The following is an 18,295-nucleotide window of genomic DNA, read 5'->3' as shown; positions in this document are numbered from 1 at the left end:
CAACTATTCTTTGATGATACATTTGCCTCTTTTGCTCAGTTACAGGATTAGTTCCCCCAATCCCACTTCTTCCGCTATATCCAGACTAGGAACGTTGTTAAAGCTAACACACCTGAATGTCCTAACAGCCCTGCGAGTACAGCTATAGAGAGCATCTTTGAGCAAAACAAACTTCCCAAGGGTGCAATTTCAGATGTGTATGAAATCATTAATGACTTACAGRACCCTTCTTTGTTGCCTTTAAAGACTCAATGGGAAAAGGATTTGGGGGAGGAACTTGGGGATGACACCTGGGAAACTGTGCTGCACAGGGTGCATTCTTCCTCATTTATCACTAGACACAGCCTCATTCAATTCAAGGTCGTTCACCGAATCCTCTGGTCTGGGGCCAAACTCTGAAAAATATTCTTTGATTTTGATCCTACTAGGGTTTGATGTAAAACGGAAACCAGCCACAYTGTTTCATATGTTTTGTGGCTGTCATAAACTGTCTGGTTTCTGGGAATTCATATTTAAATGTTCATCATATATATATGTGTGTGTAGATGGCACTATTATAGATCCGTCTCCCCTTACAGACGTTTTTGGAGTACTGCGCATAGGTACCCCCCTGTCAAGAATTCAGTCGGACACTGTTGCTTATACAACTCTTTTAGCTAGACGGCTAGTACTCCAGAACTGGAAGATGGTAAACTCAGCAAAAAAAGAAACGTCCCTTTTTCAGGACCCTGTCTTTCAAAGATAATTCATAAAAATCCAAATAACTTCACAGATCTTCATTGTAAAGGGTTTAAACACTGTTTCCCATGCTTGTTCAATGAACCATAAACAATTAATGAACATGCACCTGTGGAACGGTCATTAAGACACTAACAGCTTACAGACGGTAGGCAATTAAGGTCACAGTTATGAAAACTTAGAACACTAAAGAGGCCTTTCTATGGACTCTGAAAAACACTCAAAGAAAGATGCCCAGGGTCCCTGTTCATCTGCGCGAACGTGCCTTAGGCATGCTGCAAGGAGGCATGAGGACTGCAGATGTGGCTAGGGCAATAAATTGCAATGTCCATACTGTGAGACGCCTAAGACAGAGCTACAGGGAGACTTAACGGACAGCTGATCGTCCTCGCAGTGGAAAACCATGTGTAACAAAACCTGCACAGGATCGGTACATCCAAACATCACACCTGCGGGACAGGTACAGGATGGCAACAACAACTGCCCGAGTTACACCAGGAACGCACAATCCCTCCATCAGTGCTCAGACTGTCCGCAATAGGCTGAGAGGGGCTGGACTGAGGGCTTGTAGGCCTGTTGTAAGGCAGGTCCTCACCAGACATCACCGGCAACAACGTTKCCTATGGGCACAAACCCACCGTCGCTGGACCAGACAGGACTGGCAAAAAGTGCTCTAATTTTTAATATATTAGCCCAAAATTTCCAAAAACCAGTTTTTGCTTTGTCATTATGGGATATTGTGTGTAGATTGATGAGGTGTATTTAAAAAAATATCATTTTAGAATAAGGCTGTAACGTAACAAAATGTGGGTAAAGTCAAGGGGTCGGAATACTTTCCGAAAGCACTGAAGTGTTCCTCTTATCCAGGTGGGAGAAGGCAGTGTGGTGTGCAATAGAGAGAGCATCATCTGTGTATCTGTTGGTGCGATATGCTAATTGTTGTGGTTCTGGGATGGAGTTGATGTGAGTCATTACCAGCCTTTCAAAGCATTTCAGATGTGAGTGCTACATGGTGATAGTCATTTAGACCGATTACCTTGGCATTCTTGGGCACAGGGAGAATGGTTGTCTGCTTGAAACATGTAGGTATTACAGACTGGGTAAGGGAGAGGTTGAAAATGTCAGCGAAGACACTTTCCAGCTGATCAGAGCAGTGCAGTCATGGTAATCCATCTGGTCCCACGGCCTTATGATAGGTGATCTTTTTTAAATGTCTTACTCACATCGACTACGGAGAGCGAGATCACGTAGTCGTCCGGAACAGCTGGTTTTCTCATACATGGTTCAGTGTTGCTTGCCTCGATGCAAGCATTGAAGTCATTTAGCTCATCTGGCAGGCGTGTACCACTGGGCAGCTCGCTGCTGTGTTTCCCTTTCGTAATCCGTGATAGTTTGCTTGCCTTGCCTCATMCGACGAGTGTCAGAGCYGGCCTCTGGCTCTGGGATGGACCTCTGGCTTTCTCATCCAATGGGTTTTACGAAGGCGAGGACGCGAGGAGTATGCATTGAGATTCTTGCATAACATGCGCAGTTTGAGCTAGTCCAGGAAGTGTTGTTKCAGGCTAGCTCCAGTGCCTCCCCCTCTCATTGAGTATGTCAAATTTAAGGCCAACTGGGGTACTGCAGGCTATTGGCTACGACGTTAAAATCATCAGTTCAAGGACATACATCTGGTGTAGTAATTATTATTGGTAATAATACCATTATTGTCTTAAATTTGTATTTATTTTTTACACAAAGATTGCCATTTCCCCTTCTCTATAATGGGGGATCCTGTTTTCTGCAAATAATGCCTGCAGTACTGCCATCAGCCTTTAACTTTGTGGCTTCAATGAGAGAGGGCAGTCATTCTCCCCTGTTCGGGAGACACTGGTGACTTGAATGATGCGGTTCATGTTACACATTTAAATAATAAAATGAGCATGAAATTCAGGTTGAATTTTCTTATCATTTTACAAAAAAKACCTCTAAYAGTTAAACATTTAATTTGGGAGGTATTTCAAATGTTACATGTGTCAATTCTCAATCAGACACCAACAAATAAAGGTGGCTCATAATTAGGCATGCCTCAATTATTTTATGTAAAACTCACAAAATAAAGTGGTGCGTTATGGGATACCAGGTTTGTATGCTCGGCTATGAAAGCCAACAGACTTGTTCATGAGGTGTTGACCCTCTATAACCAGTGTGATTATTATTTGACCCTGCTGGTCATCTATGAACGTTTGAACATTTTTAAGAACTATCTGGCCTTAATGGCTATGTACTCTTATCTCCACCCGGCCCAGTCAGAAGATGACTGRCCACCCCTCAGAGCCTGGTTCCTCTCTAGGTTTCTTCCTAGGTTCCTGCCTTTCTAGGGAGTTTTTCCTAGCTGCTGTGCTTCTGCATTGCTTGCTGTTTGTGGTTTTAGGCTGGGTTTCTGTATAAGCACTTTAAGACATCTGATGATGTAAAAAGGGATTTATAAATACATTTGAATCCGCTTTGCTCTCAAGCGGCAGCTGACTTCACCCACTTTGAGGCTAACACAGTGCCAACGACGTGGGCMCGCTACCAAGAACTGTGGGCTCTCCTTMTCCGTGGCCGACGTGAGTAAGACATTTAAGCTTGTTAACCCTCGCAGGGCTGCTGGCCCAGACGGCATCCMTAGCCGCGTCCTCAGAGCATGCGCAGACCAGCTGGCTGGAGTGTTAACAGACATATTCRATCGCTCCCTATCMCAGTCTGTTTTCCCCACATGCTTCAAGATGTCCACCATTGCTCCTGTACCCAAGAAAGCAAAGGTAACTGAACTAATTGACTATCGCCCGATAGCACTCACTTCTGTCATCATGAAGTGCTTTGAGAGACTAGTCGGATCATATCACCTATGACCTACTTCAATTTCCTTATCGCCCAATAGATCCACAGACGATGCCATCGCACTGCACACTGTCCTATCCCATCTGGACAAGAGGAATACCTATGTAAGAATGTTGTTCATTGACTATAGCTCAGCATTCAACACCATAGTATCYTCCAGGCCTGTGCAACTGGGTCCTGGACTTCCTGATGGGCCGCCCCCCCCCCCCAGGTGGTGAAGGTAGGAAACAACACCTCCACTTTGCTGATCCTCAACACTGGGGCCCCACAAGGATGCATGCTCAGCCCCCTCTTGTACTCCCTGTTCACCTATGAATGCCTGGCCACGCACGCCTCCAACTCAATCATCAAGTTTGCAGATGATAACAACAATGATGAGACAGCCTACAGGGAGGTGGTGAGGGCCCTGGGAGTGTGGTGCCAGGAAAATAACCTCGCCCAAAGTCAACAAAACTAAAGAGCTCATCGTGGACTTCAGGRAACAGCAGAGAGATCACCCCCACAGACGGGACCGCAGTGGAGAAGGTGGAAAGCTTCAAGTTCCTCGCCGTACACATCACTGACAAACTGAAATGGTCCACCCACACAGACAGTGTGGTGAAGAAGGCACCTAAAACCCTMAAACTTTTACAGATGCACAATTGAAAACATCCTGTTGGGCTGTATCACTGCCTGGTACAGCAACTGCACCGCCCGCAAMCACAGGGCTCTCCAGAGGGTGGTGCGGTCTGTTCAACGCATCACCGGGGGTAAGCTACCTGCCCTCCAGGACAGCTACAGCACTCGATGTCACAGGAAGGTCAAAAAGATCAAGGACTACAACCACCCGAGCCACTGCCTGTTCACCTCGTTATCATCCAGAAGGCGAGGTCAGTACAGGTGCATCAAAGCTGGGACCGAGAGACTGAAAAACCAGCTATCTCAAGGCCATCAGACTGTTAAATAGCCATCACTAGCACATTAGAGGCTGCTGCCCTATATACATAGACTTGAAATCACTGTCCAGTTAAATAATAGAACACTAGTCACTTTAATGTATACATATTTTGCATTACTCATCTCATATGTGTATATACTGTATTCTATCCTATTCTACTGTATCTTAGTCTATGCTGCTCTGATGTTGCTCGTCCAAATATTTATTTAGTCTTAATTCCATTCCTTTACTTTAGATTGTGTATATTGTTAGATATTACTGCACTGTTGGAGCTAGAAACGAGCATTTCGCTACACCCACAATAACATCTGCTAAACACGTATGTGACAAATACATTTGATTTGAAGTGGCTATTGGAGGGTCTAATTAGCCCCTACACCCACTAATTTTCACTCCCTCTGCTTTGGGACATTTGCATATGTCGGAGGAGCGCGTGAATGCGCAAATGGAAGGACAAGGGGAAGGGAGTGACATGGAATTCAGCCTTTCCATAAACAACCTCAACCCCCTCCCCTAGGCACTTAATCTTAAAGGGGAAGTTCAGTGTTTTACAACTTAATGTTAGATGGTTTTTCACCCTGAAAGTATTTTATGAGCCATGAGAATCGTATTYATGGTTCGGTTTTCTCTGAACAGCCATTAAAATCTTCAGCTAACCCTAGCCGACGCTAGCAAAAAACCTATGAAAGTGATGGGGGCATTCAGTACTTGTATAAACATGGCCAAAACAACTGTAATCAACTCATTATTTGGTTTGATGTTACATGATTTTACCTTTTTCGTACAGTTCCGCATGCCATGTCCCCATCAATTTCATTTTTGGCTAGTGGTGGCTAAAGTTAGCAGGACTTTAACGGTTGTTTAAGCTCATCCACCTACTCCGATCTCAGTACATAGGGGATGTTAAAGGGCAAGGCCTGGAAAGACATGTTTTGCTACTATCTTGCAATCCGTATATGAGTGGAAGCAGTCTGTAGGATCCCAGGTTTGGRGAACTAGGGACAGGGGTCTCAGGTCACAGAAAGCACAGGATCTGAGAGATGTTTCTGGATCTCCGCCTGCCCTGAGGCGTCCAGTTTCCCGGGCAATGAGGGGAAGCGGAGGCTGCCACTTAGTCTGGACGTTTCCATGAGAGACAGTGACCGCTTGACCGTCGGCTGGGAAGAGAGTGACACGGTCGGCTCCATCTCCGGGGTGACGGACATGGTGTCGTCGGACTCAACAGTCAGATGGATACCGCTCGACAGCGACTCCTGGGATTTCAGGGGYAACTTGAGGTCAGGCTGGGCAGAGCTCTACAACAAAACAATCAAGGGTGAGTATTCAGTCACAGGTTGGAGGTTTAACTACAGTAACACAGCTTCTGTGAATGTTTCAGGTGCTTTGACAGATKTTGTTTTTGTGTTCACCATCATGCTCTCCATGTATCAGAATTCCTACCTGCGTGGATGCTTGGTTGTCCATCTGTATGGGTGGGATCTGGTACATGGTGTGCAACACTGGCGCACCCGTCCCATATAGGCCAGGTGAGTCTATGGCTGACACAGTGCTGTAAGCGGGCGGTACCGGCGTYATCTGCCTTTGGAGCAGCTGCAGGATGACGTTGATATCGGCAGTCATTTGAATCTCCAGTCTGGTAATGGAGSGATAAAGGGGGCAGAAAGAGGGAAGGAAAAGGAGGATTACGTAGTAGTCATGTATTCACTGTTGCCATTAAAGACCTTCCRGATAACTAAGTGGAATGTCTCTCTGGTCAAAGTTAGTCTAACTCCATAAGCTCCAGTTTGTTAATGTGTGGAGTGGGGGTACAGGAACTGCTTTTGTTTGAATTAGAGATGGTCCCTTTTAAGGTAAAGTGTAAATKAAAACTATTTACTGAGTTACAGTTCATAAGGAAATCAGTCGGATTTCATATGACTGAGAATACAGATATGCATCTGTTGGTCACATACCTTAATAAAAAAGGTAGGGGTGTGGATCAGCGATCAAGTCAGTATCTGGTATGACCACCATTTGTCTCCTATGGCGCTACATCTCCTTTGCATAAAGTTGACTGTGTTGACTGTGGGCCTGTGGAATGTTGTCCCACTTCTCTTCAATGGCTCTGCGAAGTTGCAAGGTATTGGCAGGAACTGGAACACGCTGTTGTACACATTGAACCAGAACATCCCAAACGTGCTCAATGGGTGACATGTCTGGTGCGTATACAGGCCATGGAAGAACTGGGACATTTTCAGGTTCCAGGAATTGTATACAGATCCTTGCAACGTCGGCTGTGCATTTATCATGCTGAAACAGGAGGGGATGGTGGCGGATAAATGGCACAACAATGGGCCTCAGGATATCGTCATGGTATCTTTGTGCATTCAAATTGCCATCGATAAAATGCAATTATGTTCATTGTCTGTAGCTTATGCCTGCCCATACCATAACCCCACCGCCACCACGTGTCACTGTTCACAACGTTGAAAACAGCAAATCGCTCACCCACACAAGGCCATTCATCTGTGCCATGTGCCCGGTACAGGTGAAACTGGGATTCATTCGTGAAGAGTATACTTCTCCAGCGTGACAGTGGCCATCCAAGGTGAGCATTTGCACACTGAAGTCGGTTACGATGCCGAACTGCAGTCAGGTCAAGACCCTGGTGAGGACGACCACGCAAATGAGCTTCCCTGAGACAGTTTCTTCGGTTGTGCAAAACCCACAGTTTCATCAGCTGTCCGGGTGGCTGGTCTGAGACGATCCTGTAGGTGAAGAAGCAGGATGTGGAGGACCTGGGCTGGCGTGGTTACACGTGGTCTGCGGTTGTGAGGCCGGTTGGACGTACTGCCAAATTCTCTAAAAGACATTGGAGGTGGCTTATGGTAGAGAGATTAACATTCAATTCTCTGGCAACAGCTCTGGTGGACATTCCTGCAGTCAGCATGTCAATTGCATGCTCCCTCAACTTGAGACGTGTGGCATTGTGTTGTGGCTTTTATTGTCCCCAGCACAAGGCGCAACTGTGTAATGATCATGCTGTTTAACCAGTTTCTTGATATGCCAYACCTGTCAGGTGGATGGATTATCTTGGCAAAGGAGAAATTCTCACTAACAGGGATGTAAACAAATTAGTGCACAAAATGTGAGCTAAATAAGCTTTTTGTGCATATGGAACATTTCTGGGATCTTTTATTTCAGCTCAGGAAACATTTTCTTTCAGATCGTATCAGCCAGCGTTGCACCCTAGGTAAGTTGAAAATAAGCTAAAAYGTGCAGGCTCAGCTGTTTGTCTGGCTCAACTGTTGAAAATCRTTTTGTAATAGTAAGCGTGTTGTTCCTCGCACCTGTTGAGCTGTGACTGTAGTAGTTCCAGTCGGGACTCCAGCTCACTGGGCCTCTCCTCTGTGAACGGGGGCGGGTGGTATGAGGTCCGAACCGAAGAGGAGCGCCACTGCCTGTTGGAGTACTGGACCGACTGCCTCTCTGGCCAGTATTGAACATACCCAGACATGTTCGGTGAGAGGTTAGAAGTGGCTGGAAACATTTACAGAGTGAAAATAACAGAACATTATTGTTGATCAACTGATGTCTTTTTGATTCTTTTGGGATTCGAATCAACAACCCTCCGGTCCAGTRATGCTACATAACATACAATTGAAATGGAGGTACCATACTGCTCATACTGTACCTGGTTGAGCCCTGTCCATGGGGGCCTCTCTGCCCACTGTGGCGCCACTAGGGGGCTTCAGCCGCACCACTGAGGGGGAGTATTCCAGCCAATCGTCGTCCGGAGGGTACAGCTCCACCTTGCCCCCTTGGGTTAGGGGCTTGTTTAGGTCCTCGCTGGACTGGGAGCAAGGCGACTCACAGCTGCAGCCCTCCTCCCAGGGGGGCTGTGGGACCGAATGGCGTTGGCGGTAGGGGTAYGGGTCGTCCTGGTCCATGCCGTCTGTCCAAAGTAGAATGTAAAAAATAAGTCCATACAGCTAGCTCGCTTGATACATACAGCCCCTGATTCAACTAATCAACTTAACTTACCAGGACCGTTGCGACAGTCCAGCGAGTGTCCCCTGTGTCGTGGCTTACTACGACTGTATCCACAATCATCACCAGAATCATCAGCCAACAGTATTGGTGGGACCTGGTCAGCCTGACATACCAGACATACAGAAATGGCAAGACACAAACTGAACACATCCCAATACACTGATACAGTGCCAACAATCCCATTTCATTGGACACAGTGAACCAAAAGGATCTTGTTCATCAATACCATAAATATCCCAAATAAAATGTGTCCATTTTCTCAGTTTAGCCACGTGCGTGCGTGTGTGTGTGTTTTTCTTCTTACGTCTCTTAGGTCAAAGGTGAACTCCAAGTTTGCCCAAAAGTTGTCGGCAAAGCCTGGATAAATGTCTAGAACTTCGAGAAGGTCATCCCTCTGAATCCGGTGCAGGTCACAGTAAGTGATGGCGCGCACGTCAGAGTTGGACTTGCCTGGCTCTGCATACATGTGGATAGGCTCCCCAAAGATGTCATTCTTCCCTACAGGATAGAGGGAGGAAGGGGGACAGTGAGAGTACATTAAGGGGGATGGCATCACTTATAGATGGCTGTTATTTTAAAGAATGCTGAACTATAGGATGTAGTTACTGTATATGATTCACATCTGTTTAAGAGGATACTGTATTTAGCTGTGGTCTGGCTGGTCTAGTGGCAATGCCGCAGCCTGTCCAGCACACGTCTACGGTGTCGGCATAGGYTCGAGTCTGGCCTACTGCCCTTTGACAACTTCACTATCCTTCCCCCACTGTCATTCTATATCTGTTCAAGAAAATCTGAAAATACCTTAAATAGAATATTTAGCCTCTTTCTGCTGTTAACCATAGACATGAGAAGGAGAATGATCTTCAGAAACTACATTTACATTTCTAAAATAGTTTGAAAGACATCAATGACTAACATATAGCTAAAGCMAATGCAGCAGATCTGACACATGTATTTATTTAACTAGGCAAATCAGTTAAGAACAAATTCTTATTTACAATGACGGCCTACCAAAAGGCAAAAGGCCTCCTACGGGGGCTGGAATTAAAAGAAAAAGAATATAGGACAAAACACACATCACTATGAGAACACAACACTACATATAGACAACAACATGGCAGAAACACGACAACAACACAGCATGCTACAAACATTATTGGGCACAGACAACAGCACAAAGGGCAAGAAGGTAGAGACAACAATATCACGCCAAGCAGCCACATCTGTCAGTAAGTGTCCATGATTGAGTCTTTGAATGAAGAGATTGAGATAAAACTGTCCAGTTTGAGTGTTTGTTGCAGCTCGTTCCAGTCGCCAGTTGCAGCGAACTGAACAATAGATTTCATAGCCTTCCTTACCCAGTATGGCCACCACGACATCATCATGGGTGACCTGGATGGTACCGCGAGTGACAAAGAAGAGAGAGTTGAGGATGTCTCCAGAGTGGATGAGTGTATCCCCTGGTGGGGCATGTACAGTCTTGAAGCACATTGCCAGAGCCCGCAGACAGGCCTTGCTGCCCCCCCGGAACGCCTTGCAGTTTTGCAGCAGACTGCGGTTCAGGTGCAGACATATATCAGCCTGCAAGCACTCTGGAAAACCCTTCAGCACCTTGGGAGGAAGATGGAAAGTCAACATAAATGTCAAAATCAGTAATTTTGCAATAGGGCATTCTCAATGTAAACTGAGTTTTCAGCACTGCAGTTTATTACGCTGGATGCCTTGGGGATTTGAATAGATTTGTTGACCAGAAGATAGTCTACAGGTATAATGCTTTATAACATGTTATAAGCACATAGCCTTTATAATTTCTTAAGGCTTATAATATGTTATTTCTCAATGTACTACACCTTAACTGACTGAAAATGGCTGGTATTTAGTCAGGATCATGATGGCAGGATTATAAGACATAAGGAGGTCATACRTGCTCATGACAAGTCTTACAATGCATTATAACTGCATCATAATGCATTATACCTGCAGGTTTTACGTAAAGTGTTACCGAAGAAAGTGTTTCTTACGAGTTTGGTGGCCGGTTTTCTACTCACTGCATTCATGTCAATGCCATTGGTGTAGGACCAGGCGTGCTGGAAGTACTCCTCCAGGCGGTTGCGAAGCCCGCTGGGGATCTGGTGGAAGCGGATAAACTCCTTGACCCTCAGCATCTGGGTGTGGTAGCGCGTCGTCCCTGAGTATAGGCGCTGGATGATKGCCGACACGTTTCCAAAGATGCTGGCGTACATGAGAGCTGGAGGATGAGGAGGAGCCAATGGGGCTTATAAAGGCTTATGTCAACAATTGCACGTTGATAATGCAGTATAAGTGACATAATAAAAATATCTTGCAGTTGTTGACATAAGTATTTATGAAATGTACTACTTTTGAATGCAGTGTGTATGGATTGTGAATGTGGTCTGAGTAAATCGAACATTTAGGGACTTACAGCCAATAACCATAACACAGATGGAGAAGAGCTTCTCTGAGTTGGTGTTGGGGGAGACGTTCCCAAAGCCCACACTGGTCAAGCTGCTGAAGGTAAAGTAGAGTGCAGTGATGTAATAGTCCTTAGCGGACGGACCCGAGCCAGGTTCACTTGCGTTGTACGCCTTGCCMAGCTGCTCAGCCAGGTTGTCCAGCCAACCCGTCTCAGTGTAGGGCCTCTCCACGTAGCCAACAGCGTACCAGATACAGGCCAGCCAATGGGCGATGAGCACAAAGGTGCACATGAGCAGAAAGAGGACAGCGGCCCCGTACTCCGAGTAGCGGTCGAGCTTCCGYGCCACACGAACCAACCGAAGTAGCCGCGCTGTTTTCAGCAGGCCAATCAAGGTGGCCATCTTTAGTAGGTGGCCATTTATTGAGAATAGTAGCGAGAAGATGGGAAAAGAGAAGCAGAATGAATTGATGGGAAAATGGCTACAGGTTACTAGCAAATGTTGTTGTAAATAAGTAACACAGGAAATGTTCATGCTGGGTGTCCCTAGTGGGATCTGAAACCTGCTCTCCAATGGGAGAAACCAGCATCTTGACCATTAGATCAAAAGGGAATTCTTTCTTGGACTGATGGCAACTGACTTTTTTTTTATTGCAGACATGGTTACCTCATCAYGAGACCATGAGCCCAACTCATGTCCGCTAAATAAGCTTAAACCTTTATATTGTCTTATAAGGGTTATAATATTTTATGCCTATCTGGTTGGTATTTACTCAGGATCATTGAGAGATTAACCCACTTTTGATGTCTTATTAAAGGCGTAAATGCTTTATAATGCATTATACCTGTTGGCTTCAAGGAAAGTGTTAGCCCACCAAAAAGGGTTGGTTGCATTATTCTCACCTCGTCAGACCCTGAGCGGAAGATAAGCAGGTCRAAGGGTAGGGCGGCCACCAGGTCGATGGCAAACCACCCCTTGAGGTAATGCACAGCGATCTTCCACGGCTGGGTCACCACCTCGTCGTTGGGGTTGACGAACGTTGTGCGAAAGTTGATCCCGATATCCACGATGAACAGCACATCCACCATGAGGTCCACCACATTTAGTGGATTGCAGGTATAGCCGCAACGCCGCCGCAGCGAGTCCCCACGCTCATCCAATAGGAAGGCGGCCGAGTAGGGGGTGAAGAGGGCTGTGTAGAGGACCAGGAGCAGGATAACCCAATCCCACGCCGCTTTGACGGGGCTGTAGTGCAGCATGGTCCATGCGTGGGTGACCGGGGCCTCGATTTTGTACTCCGGCAGGACGTCAGCACCCAGAGACAGAACCTAACAGAGATCCAAATTATATTTCAGTGTTTCATTAGCATAGAGTGGGGCCAGAGGCATTCAGCAAGTGCTCGCACACCAATTACTAATCAATACTTATTACTTTGATTTGAAGGCAAGTAGTGCAACCTGCTGTAGCCTATTGATTGTGTATATGTTCATGTATTGCTTTTCTCAGTAAACAGATACGGTGCCTTGAGAAAGTATTCACACCCCTTGACCTTTTCCATGTTTTGTGTTACATCCTGAATTTACAATGGATTAAATTTAGATTTTGTCACTGGCCTACACACATTACCCCATAATGTCAAAGTGGAATTTTTACAAATGAAAAACAAATGTTTTTAGTCAATAAGTATTCAACCCCTTTGTTATGGCAAGCCTAAATAAGTTCAGGAGTAAAACTTTGCTGAAGTCACATAATAAGTTGCATGGACTCACTTTGTGTGCAATAAGTGTTTAACACGATTTGTTTAATGACTACCCCATCTCTGTACCCCCATAAACCAGGTCCCTCGGTCGAGCAATGAATTTTAACCACAAAGACCAGGACAGTTTTCCAATATCTTGCAAAGAAGGGCACCTATTGGTAAATGGGTAAAAAAAAGCGGACATTGAATATCCCTTTGAGCATGGTGACGATTAATTACACTTTGGATGGTGTATCGATACACCCAGTCACTACAAAGATGCAGTAGCCAATACACCCAGTCACTAACTCAGTTCCTGAAGAGGAAGGAAACTGCTCAGGAATTTCACCATGAGGCCAATGGTGAATTTAAAACCGTTAGAGTTCTCTAGGGTACGTGAGACGTTAGCGTCCCACCTCTTCAACAGCCAGTGAAACTGCTGGGCGCCAAATTCAAATACAGAAATACTCATTATAAAAATTCAGAAAACAAAACATATTTTACATAGGTTTAAAGATTAACTTCTTGTGAATCCAACCACGATGTCAGATTTAAAAAATACGGCGAAAGCATACCTTACGATTATTTGAGAACATAGCCCAGCAGACAAATCATTACAAACAGTAACCAGACAAGTAGAAGAGTTACACAAGTCAGAAATAGAGATAAAATTAATCCCTTACCTTTGATGATCTTCATATGGTTGCATTCAGCAGACATTAATTTACTCAATAAATGTTCCTTTTGTTTGATAAAGTCTCTTTATATCCAAAAACCTCCGTTTTGTTCCCACGTTTTCTTCAGTAATCCACAGGCTCAAACGCAGTCAAAACAGGCAGACAAAAAATCTAAATTGTATCCGTAAAGTTCATAGAAACATGTCAAACAATGTTTATATTCAATTCTCAGGTTGTTTTTAGCCTAAATAATCGATAATATTTCAACCGGACAATAACGTTGTCAATATAAAAGGTAAACAAGAAAGGCACTCTCGGTCGTGCGCATGAAAAAGCTCTGTGACACTTTAGGGTCCACTCATTCAGACTGCTCTTACTTGCTCCTTTCAGAATACAAGCCTGAAACAATTTCTAAAGACTGTTGACATCTAGTGGAAGGCATAGGAACTGCAATGTGAGTCCTAAGTCAATGGATACTGTAATGGCATTGAATAGAAAACTACAAAACCAACAAAAAAAACGACTTCCCGAATGGATGTTTCTCAGGTTTTCGCCTGCCAAATCAGTTCTGCTATACTCACAGACACTATTCTAACAGTTTTACAAACTTTAGAGTGTTTTCTATCCAAATCTACCAGTTATATGCATATCATATCTTCTGGGCCCGAGTAGCAGGCAATTTAATTTGGGCATGCTTTTCATCCAAAATTCCGAATGCTGCCCCCTACCCTAGAGAAGTTAATGGCTGTGATATGAGAAAACTGAGGATGGATCAACAACATTGCAGTTACTCCACAATACTAACCTAATTGGAAGAATGAAAAGAAGAAAGCCTGTACAGAATAGAAATATTCAAACACATGCATCCTGTTTGCAACAAGGCACTAAAGTAACATGCTGACCAGATCGCCATCGCGACACACAGGTTGAAATATCAAAACAAACTCTGAACCAACTATATTAATTTGGGAACAGGTCGAAAAGTATTAAACATTTATGACAATGGCTAGCTAGCTTTCTGTTGCTAGTTAATTTGTCCTCTACTCCGACAATTAATCCACAGATGAAAGGGTAACGTTAAACCGTTAGTTTCTAGTAATCTCCTACAGGCTTGTTCTTTGGACTTTATATGGTGGTTGGCAACCAACTTTAAGGTGCATTAACACAACTGACTAGAGTGTGGACCTCAGTTCAGCTTTCAATCACCCACGTGGGTATATGATCCGAAAAACTAATGAGATGGGAGAGGCAGGACTTGCAGCGCGTCACAAATAGAACCAAGTTCTATTTTAGCGCCTGGCTATACAGACGCTTGTTGACGCGCATGAGCAATGGGAGGCAATGATTGAATAACATGTATGTGTAAATGTATTTTGCAGCGCACGCGACGTGAGCAGTGTGGTCAGCATGTAATACTGCCCCCAAAAAATTGCTCGCAAATTAACTTTGTCCTGAATACAACATGTTATGTTTGAGGCAAACCAATACAACACATTTTTTATTTTTTTATTTTTATTTTTTTTATTTCACCTTTATTTAACCAGGTAGGCTAGTTGAGAACAAGTCTCATTTGCAACTGCGACCTGGCCAAGATAAAGCATAGCAGTGTGAACAGACAACACAGAGTTACACATGGAGTAAACAATAAACATCAATAACATGTAGAAAAAAAGAAGAATCTATATACAATGTGTGCAAAAGGCATGAGTAGGCAATAAATCGAATAATTACAATTTAGCAGATTAACACTGGAGTGATAAATCATCAGATGATCATGTGCAAGAAGAGATACTGGTGTGCAAAAGAGCAGAAAAGTAAATAAATAAAAGCAGTATGGGGGGTGAGGTAGGTAAATTGTGGGGTAGTTTACAGATGGACTATGACAGCTGCAGCGATCGGTTAGCTGCTCGGATAGCAAATTTTTAAAGTTGTTGAGGGAGATAAAAGTCTCCAACTTCAGAGATTTTTGCAATTCGTTCCAGTCGCAGGCAGCAGAGAACTGGAAGGAAAGGCGTCCAAATGAGGTTTGGCTTTGGGATGATCAGTGAGATACACCTGCTGGAGCGCGTGTCGCGGGGTGGTGTAGCCATCGTGACCAGTGAACTGAGATAAGGTGCACTTTACCTAGCATAGCCTTGTAGATGACCTGGAGCCAGTGGTTTGACGACGAACATGTAGGAGGGCCAGCCGACTAGGGCATACAGGTCGCAGTGGTGGGTCTATAAGGTGCTTTAGAACAAAACGAATGGCACTGTGATAAACTGCATCCAGTTTGCTGAGTAGAGTATTAGAAGCTATTTGAGATGACATCGCCGAAGTCGAGGATCGGTAGGATAGTCAGTTTTACTAGGGTAAGTTTGGCGGCGTGAGTGAAGGAGGCTTTGTTGCGGAATAGAAAGCCGATTCTTGATTTGATTTTGGATTGGAGATGTTTGATATGAGTCTGGAAGGAGAGTTTGCAGTCTAGCCAGACACCTAGGTACTTATAGATGTCCACATATTCTAGGTCAGAACCGTCCAGGTGGTTGATGCTAGTCGGGCGTGCGGGTGCAGGCAGCGAACGGTTGAAAAGCATGCATTTGGTTTACTAGCGTTTAAGAGCAATGGAGGCCACGGAAGGAGTGTTGTATGGCATTGAAGCTCGTGTTGAGGGTTAGATAGCACAGTGTCCAAGGAAGGGCCGGGAAGTATATAGAATGGTGTCGTCTGCGTAGAGGTGGATCAGGGAATCGCCGCAGCAAGAGCAACATCATTGATGTATACAGAGAAAAGAGTCGGCCCGAGAATTGAACCCTGTGGTACCCCATAGAGACTGCCAGAGGACCGGACAACATGCCCTCCGATTTGACACACTGAACTCTGTCTGCAAAGTAGTTGGTGAACCAGGCAAGGCAGTCATTAGAAAAACCGAGGCTACTGAGTCTGCCGATAAGAATATGGTGATTGACAGAGTCGAAAGCCTTGGCCAGGTCGATGAAGACGGCTGCACAGTAATGTCTTTTATCGATGGCGGTTATGATATCGTTTAGTACCTTGAGCGTGGCTGAGGTGCACCCGTGACCGGCTCGGAAACCGGATTGCACAGCGGAGAAGGTACGGTGGGATTCGAGATGGTCAGTGATCTTTGTTGACTTGGCTTCGAAGACCTTAGATAGGAAGGGCAGGATGGATAAGGTCTGTAACAGTTTGGGTCCAGGGTGTCTCCCCTTTGAAGAGGGGGATGACCGCGGCAGCTTTCCAATCCTTGGGGATCTCAGATGATACGAAGGAGAGGTTGAACAGGCTGGTAATAGGGGTGCGACAATGGCGGCGGACAGTTTCAGAAATAGGGGGTCCAGATTGTCAAGCCCAGCTGATTTGTATGGGTCCAGGTTTTCCAGCTCTTCAGAACATCTGCTATCTGGATATGGTAAAGGAGAAGCTGGGGAGGCTTGGGCGAGTAGCAGTGGGGGGGCGGGGCTGTTGGCCAAGGTTGGAGTCGCCAGGAGGAAGGCATGGCGCAGCCATTGAGAAATGTTTGTTGAAGTTTTCGATTATCACAGACTTATCAGTGGTGACCGGTGTTACCTAGCCTCAGTGCAGCGGGCAGCTGGGAGGAGGTGCTCTTGTTTTCCATGGACTTTACAGTATCCAGAACTTTTTGGAGTTAGAGCTACAGGATGCAAATTTCTGCTTGAAAAAGCTGGCCTTTGCTTTCCTGACTGACTGCGTGTATTGGTTCCTGACTTCCCTGAACAGTTGCATATCGCGGGGGCTCTTCGATGCTATTGCAGTTCGCCACAGGATGTTTTTGTGCTGGTCGAGGGCAGTCTGAGTATCACTCTCCATATTTTCAAGCATAATGGTGGCTGCTCATGTTATGGGTATGCTTGTATCGTTAAGGATTGGAGTTTTAAGGATAAAAAGAAACAGAATGGTGCTTAACCAGGTTGTCTAGGTCTTTTCTGTGCTGTCTGCTTTCCATCAGTAGGACAATAACCTAAAACACATGGCCAAATCTACACTGGAGTTGCTTACCAAGAAGACCGTGAATGTTCCTGAGTGGCCAGGTTACAGTTTTGACTTAAATCTACTTCAAAATCTATGGCAAGACCTGAAAATGGTTCTCTAGCAATGATCAACAACCAATTTGACAGAGCTTGAATATTTTTTTAAATAATAAATTGCCAAATGTTGCACAATCCAAGTGTGGAAAGCTCTTAGAGACTTACCCAGAAAGACACAGCTGTAAGTCAAGGGGTATAAATACTTGTTAAAGGGACTGTACAAAACGTGTTACATAGAGGGTGAGATTGAAATAGGCTCATTTATACTCACATTGATGTACATTTCTGTCTMTTGTATTCACTATTCAAAAACATTAAAATATATATTCAAGCACTTCCTCCACCATGTACTACATAACAAACACACACAAAAACAACAGTTCTTAAAGGACAGTTTTTTTTTTTTACTTGTTACTTTTAAAATGTTTTATTTTACCTTGAAAGTAGTATTCTGCGCAAGAAAAATAAATCTGTGGTTCGGATTTGTAAATATCTTCTGTCATTGTTTCCCCATTTTAATCCTATTGTGTTTTTGGTTAGCCATGGCTAAAGTTAGATGAAGTTGGCTGTTTAAACCAACACTGGATTACAGTTTCTCCTAGCCCACTTTCAGGGTCAAAATAAATGTAAATTTAAAAAATGATATTGTCCTTTTAAAAGTCTAATGCAGCTGTTTTTTTAAAAATCTCAATATCATATTTCTGGGGAACAATTAAGTACCTTACTGTGATTGTTTTTCAATTAAAATGGTCAAAAAGAAACAATAGCTTCTTAGCAAAGAGCAATTTCTCAAGCAAGAATTTTGCTAGGACTGTCAGTGGGCTGAG

The 18,295-nt window shown here is 44.6% G+C and overlaps 1 protein-coding gene across 1 annotated transcript in view; it reads right to left on the bottom strand.

Annotated features, from left to right (window-relative positions):
• Positions 1-4,741: 4,741 nt before the first annotated feature.
• The window catches only part of kcnh6b (potassium voltage-gated channel, subfamily H (eag-related), member 6b), a 30,165-nt gene continuing 16,611 nt past the window's right edge, over positions 4,742-18,295 (bottom strand). The window contains exons 3-12 of the mRNA XM_070448368.1: positions 11,910-12,335; positions 11,016-11,409; positions 10,621-10,820; positions 9,931-10,183; positions 8,877-9,070; positions 8,564-8,675; positions 8,214-8,474; positions 7,870-8,059; positions 5,981-6,173; positions 4,742-5,835 (exon numbers count right to left, since the gene is read on the bottom strand). Coding sequence (XP_070304469.1) covers positions 5,551-5,835; positions 5,981-6,173; positions 7,870-8,059; positions 8,214-8,474; positions 8,564-8,675; positions 8,877-9,070; positions 9,931-10,183; positions 10,621-10,820; positions 11,016-11,409; positions 11,910-12,335 — 2,508 coding nt within the window. The 3' untranslated portion in view covers positions 4,742-5,550. The remainder of the gene's footprint in view (positions 5,836-5,980; positions 6,174-7,869; positions 8,060-8,213; positions 8,475-8,563; positions 8,676-8,876; positions 9,071-9,930; positions 10,184-10,620; positions 10,821-11,015; positions 11,410-11,909; positions 12,336-18,295) is intronic.

The sequence above is a fragment of the Salvelinus sp. IW2-2015 genome, linkage group LG18 (assembly GCF_002910315.2).
Source record: "Salvelinus sp. IW2-2015 linkage group LG18, ASM291031v2, whole genome shotgun sequence".
Taxonomy (NCBI): domain Eukaryota; kingdom Metazoa; phylum Chordata; class Actinopteri; order Salmoniformes; family Salmonidae; genus Salvelinus; species Salvelinus sp. IW2-2015.
The sequence above is the reverse complement of the archived record's forward strand: the minus strand, read 5'-3'. Positions and strand labels throughout refer to the sequence as shown.